Here is a 3,504-nt window from a genome sequence, read left to right as displayed (position 1 = left end):
GTATCAGTGGCGGGTTCAGTGGCCAAGCCCGCTGTAAGCTTGGCCACACCACCACACCCATGAGTATACATATCACTATGAGCACAACCATTTAACAAATGACTATGTTGGCTTCTCACTATGGATAATCTAGTGATTGTAGTGCTATCTCATCATATATATTGAAGATGATATCTAGCAATGCACTTCCTATAATCAACAAGCTCTATTCAATTACAAATAGAATGAATATGATTGGTGTGTGTACATTGTAACACTAGTATAAAAAACCTATTTGACACATTTGTCACTATAGGCTGCCGTAGTTGGTCTATAATTATATTCGACCGTTGTTACTAGTGCGGAAACTAAATAGCTCTCGCAGGAAAAATAATATCACAGGCGTGTCTATATTTAAATAAATGCGCCGGTATCTGATTAACAACTACGCCGTAACTCACCTAGCCCATCATAGCAACAAAACGGTGGAAGAAGGGAAATATCATTGGCTCCATAGCTCTCTCACAGCCAGCGTGAGAAACGACACAAGAGATCCAAGCCACATTACCTCCTGAAATCTGATCGAATCCACCGATAATGCCGAAGCCCCTTCAAGGGTCAAACACAAACATACACCAGTAAAAGAAAAAGACGGATCAAATACGGGACCCTTCTCCCCGTCTTCCAACGTCTGAAATAATTTTTTTCCTTTGCGTGCTTAGCCTTTCAAATCCTGTCTCGGGGCCGGTGGTCTAAGCCAGCAGAAATCGGGCGCAAACATGGGGTACGGGGGCTTTGACCGTAACCTGCCCACATGCAGATTATGAAGTAGAAGTGCACTGCACCCCGTCCAACCGGGCTATCATGATAGCCAATGAGGCAAGATGGAAATTCTCAGCGAGCCTGCGCTGGAGTAAGAGGTTCAGTTGGAGGAGTAAACCGAGATGACGGTCTCAGACATAAAATCGGAAAAAAAAAAAAAAAAGTACAATTACAGATTAAATTAAAAGCCACGGAAGAAACAAAATGAAAAGCGCCCAAAACAGGAGATTTTTATATTAAGTAATAGAGAGCAAACTCGTAGCAAAAAAGAGCTTGTCACCTGCTCCTTTCCCTTCAAACATTTCAAACGTTCCACATGTCATGTTGTCATTATGATTTTGCTGGCTCGTTGCGACATGCCATCCATTGATGGTGAAATAGGCGAAATGGCAGGTAGACAGGAGGGAGTTGTTATATGCTCCTCAGCCAGCAAGGAGAAACGTATGTGATGCGCAGCCAAGCTCCTTCTCTCATCCACCCCGCCATTGCCTGGGTATTTCTATATGCTTTCTAATGTATAAAACCGCAAATAAACAGAAAAAATGAAAAACATTCAATCCAACTAAATGATGCGAGATGGATGATGAATGACAGAAAACAAGCTAGTCAGAAAACACGTAAAACAAGAGCAAGATATGCGGCGGCTCTCCAGGAGCACGATATGCTTTGAGAGTTAAGACAGCAAACTGGAAAACGAGAAAGGGAAAAAGGAAACCTGAGAGCGAAATAGCGAGACAATGCGGAAATAAGATGCATATGAGGAAGCATCCCCCGGCCGCTTTTATCCTCAGGAGTGAGGACTAGCGGTCGAACCAGTCGACGGAATAGTGACAAGAATCGTTGGTCATGGTCCATTTCGGCACACTTATAGAGCATACAGGGAAGATATTATTGGAAATGGAGATACGACGGGCGAAGTGGGCAGCGTATCTAGAGAAGGAACAGCCTGCATTCCTGGAAAAACCCGGATCGAAAAATCAATAGGGATCGAAAAATGACCGCTATTCAAGATCGCAGAATACATTAAGTCGATAGTAGGATTTGTCGGGAACTGTTCAAAGCGATAACGCACAGCGCAAATCACCCAAGCAAACTCTAGCAAGATTTCGAGCTGGGTGATGACCCTGGACGCTGGATATCCAACAGGTAACGTAGTGGCTATCTCGAGGCATCTTCCGACTCAGGGATGCCATCCTAACTCCGCGTTGCTTCCAACCTCCAGCTCGCTCGAACATGTTGCAATCCGGAGAAACAAGACTCTAACGAAATGGCCCCTTTCCGCTGGAGTAACCGGAATCAGGCCAGTTCATTCCAGGTTTTGTGTGGGAGTTGGAATCCGTTCTCCGCGCCGAATGGACTGAGCATGCGTAGCCAACAAGAACTGTTTTCTCCTGCACTATATGGCCTCGTTGACCATAGGCCTCGCACGGGTCTACCGCATGGCGGTGATAGAGGCAGCGGCAGACCGAGTACCTTTCAACAACTTGGTAACACATTATTTTTTATTTTTATTTTTGGTAAAATCTGTCCGTGTTCTCCTGATACTTGGCAATCTGTTATGCCCAGAACGATTGTCGGTATCTAGCAATGCGCAAGGATGAATGAACAAAAGTCGCAACGATTGAAATATTGCGACGCCGCGGAAACAGTTCGACGTTCAAGCCCTCGACGGCTAATAGATGCAAATGCGGCAGAGGATTGGATATTATTTGGAAAATGGCGTAGTTACAAGTATAAATCCCTCCAACGCGATGAAAACAGCACCAAATATGCAGAACAAGGAGAATAGCTAGGAAATGATAAAAGGTATTAAAGTCTAGAACGATGTTCTACTTCAAAGAATGAATGGTATGAATGAGATGGATGACATGAAAAAATCTAATGCGTTGGAGGTGACAAACAGTGTCATATATAGTCAACTGGAAGCATATACCAAAGGCATGGAGTCGCGAGGCAGAAGCCTGGATAAGCGTTGTAATCAAGCCTAGAACTGAAAGGGGACGAAACTACCCAGGCAATTCCAAGGTTTGGATTTCGCGGACCGATCCTGCATCATGCTCCGCCCGAGGGTGAAAAATTACGGTTCAAAAGTGGACAAGAAACGGCCAACTTGGCCTCCAGCAACTGACCGTTCCTCCGGAGATGGGCAAAGAGCAATATCCTGCTAGTCATGACCTACATAGCCAAATGGAAGTGGCTGCGGACATACCCGAAAATAGCGCTCGAGCCAGCCAGGCCAGTTCATGTTGAAATTGGTTCGAATCTTGTTACCATGAGGGGTCAGAGTGCCTGCGAAAGGAGGGATGGGAATGTCACACTTCCAGCGAAATCCGTCAGGCAGCCCCTCTCGGCTGGTGCTTTTGTTAGTATCATTAGCTGGTTAACCTGTGGCTGTTCCCTGTTCGTCCACCACTAGCTCCCTGTAATAAACGTGATGCCGTTGTCAAGGAGCTACTCACGACAAATGGTAAGTGCCCAAGCGCACATAATCCTCATATGATAACTATGGCTCTGCCAAAGACGTCCCGCAGAATATCGGGTACTTCGGTATTGAGTATGGTAAGACTGAGGCTGGAGAGGTTGAGCCAAAGCGCGCAATTTGGTCACGACAGACGCTTGCTGGGGCATCCTGGGCTCTCAGCCCGACTAGTGTGATCGACGTGTCATCCGCTGCCCTGGAAATAGCAACAGCGGTAACGTTCC

The 3,504-nt window shown here is 45.9% G+C and overlaps 1 protein-coding gene across 1 annotated transcript in view; it reads left to right on the top strand.

Annotated features, from left to right (window-relative positions):
• Nucleotides 1-2,164: 2,164 nt before the first annotated feature.
• The window catches only part of HCAG_04438 (conserved hypothetical protein), a gene marked incomplete at both ends in the record, with an annotated part of 1,506 nt that continues 166 nt past the window's right edge, over nt 2,165-3,504 (top strand). The window contains 5 exons of the mRNA XM_001540548.1: nt 2,165-2,288; nt 2,717-2,870; nt 2,944-3,155; nt 3,218-3,268; nt 3,322-3,494. Of these exons, the coding sequence (XP_001540598.1) occupies nt 2,165-2,288; nt 2,717-2,870; nt 2,944-3,155; nt 3,218-3,268; nt 3,322-3,494 (714 nt within the window). The remainder of the gene's footprint in view (nt 2,289-2,716; nt 2,871-2,943; nt 3,156-3,217; nt 3,269-3,321; nt 3,495-3,504) is intronic.

The sequence above is a fragment of the Histoplasma capsulatum genome, genomic scaffold (assembly GCF_000149585.1).
Source record: "Histoplasma capsulatum NAm1 scaffold_4 genomic scaffold, whole genome shotgun sequence".
NCBI classification, from domain to species: Eukaryota; Fungi; Ascomycota; class Eurotiomycetes; order Onygenales; family Ajellomycetaceae; genus Histoplasma; species Histoplasma mississippiense.
The sequence above is the reverse complement of the archived record's forward strand: the minus strand, read 5'-3'. Positions and strand labels throughout refer to the sequence as shown.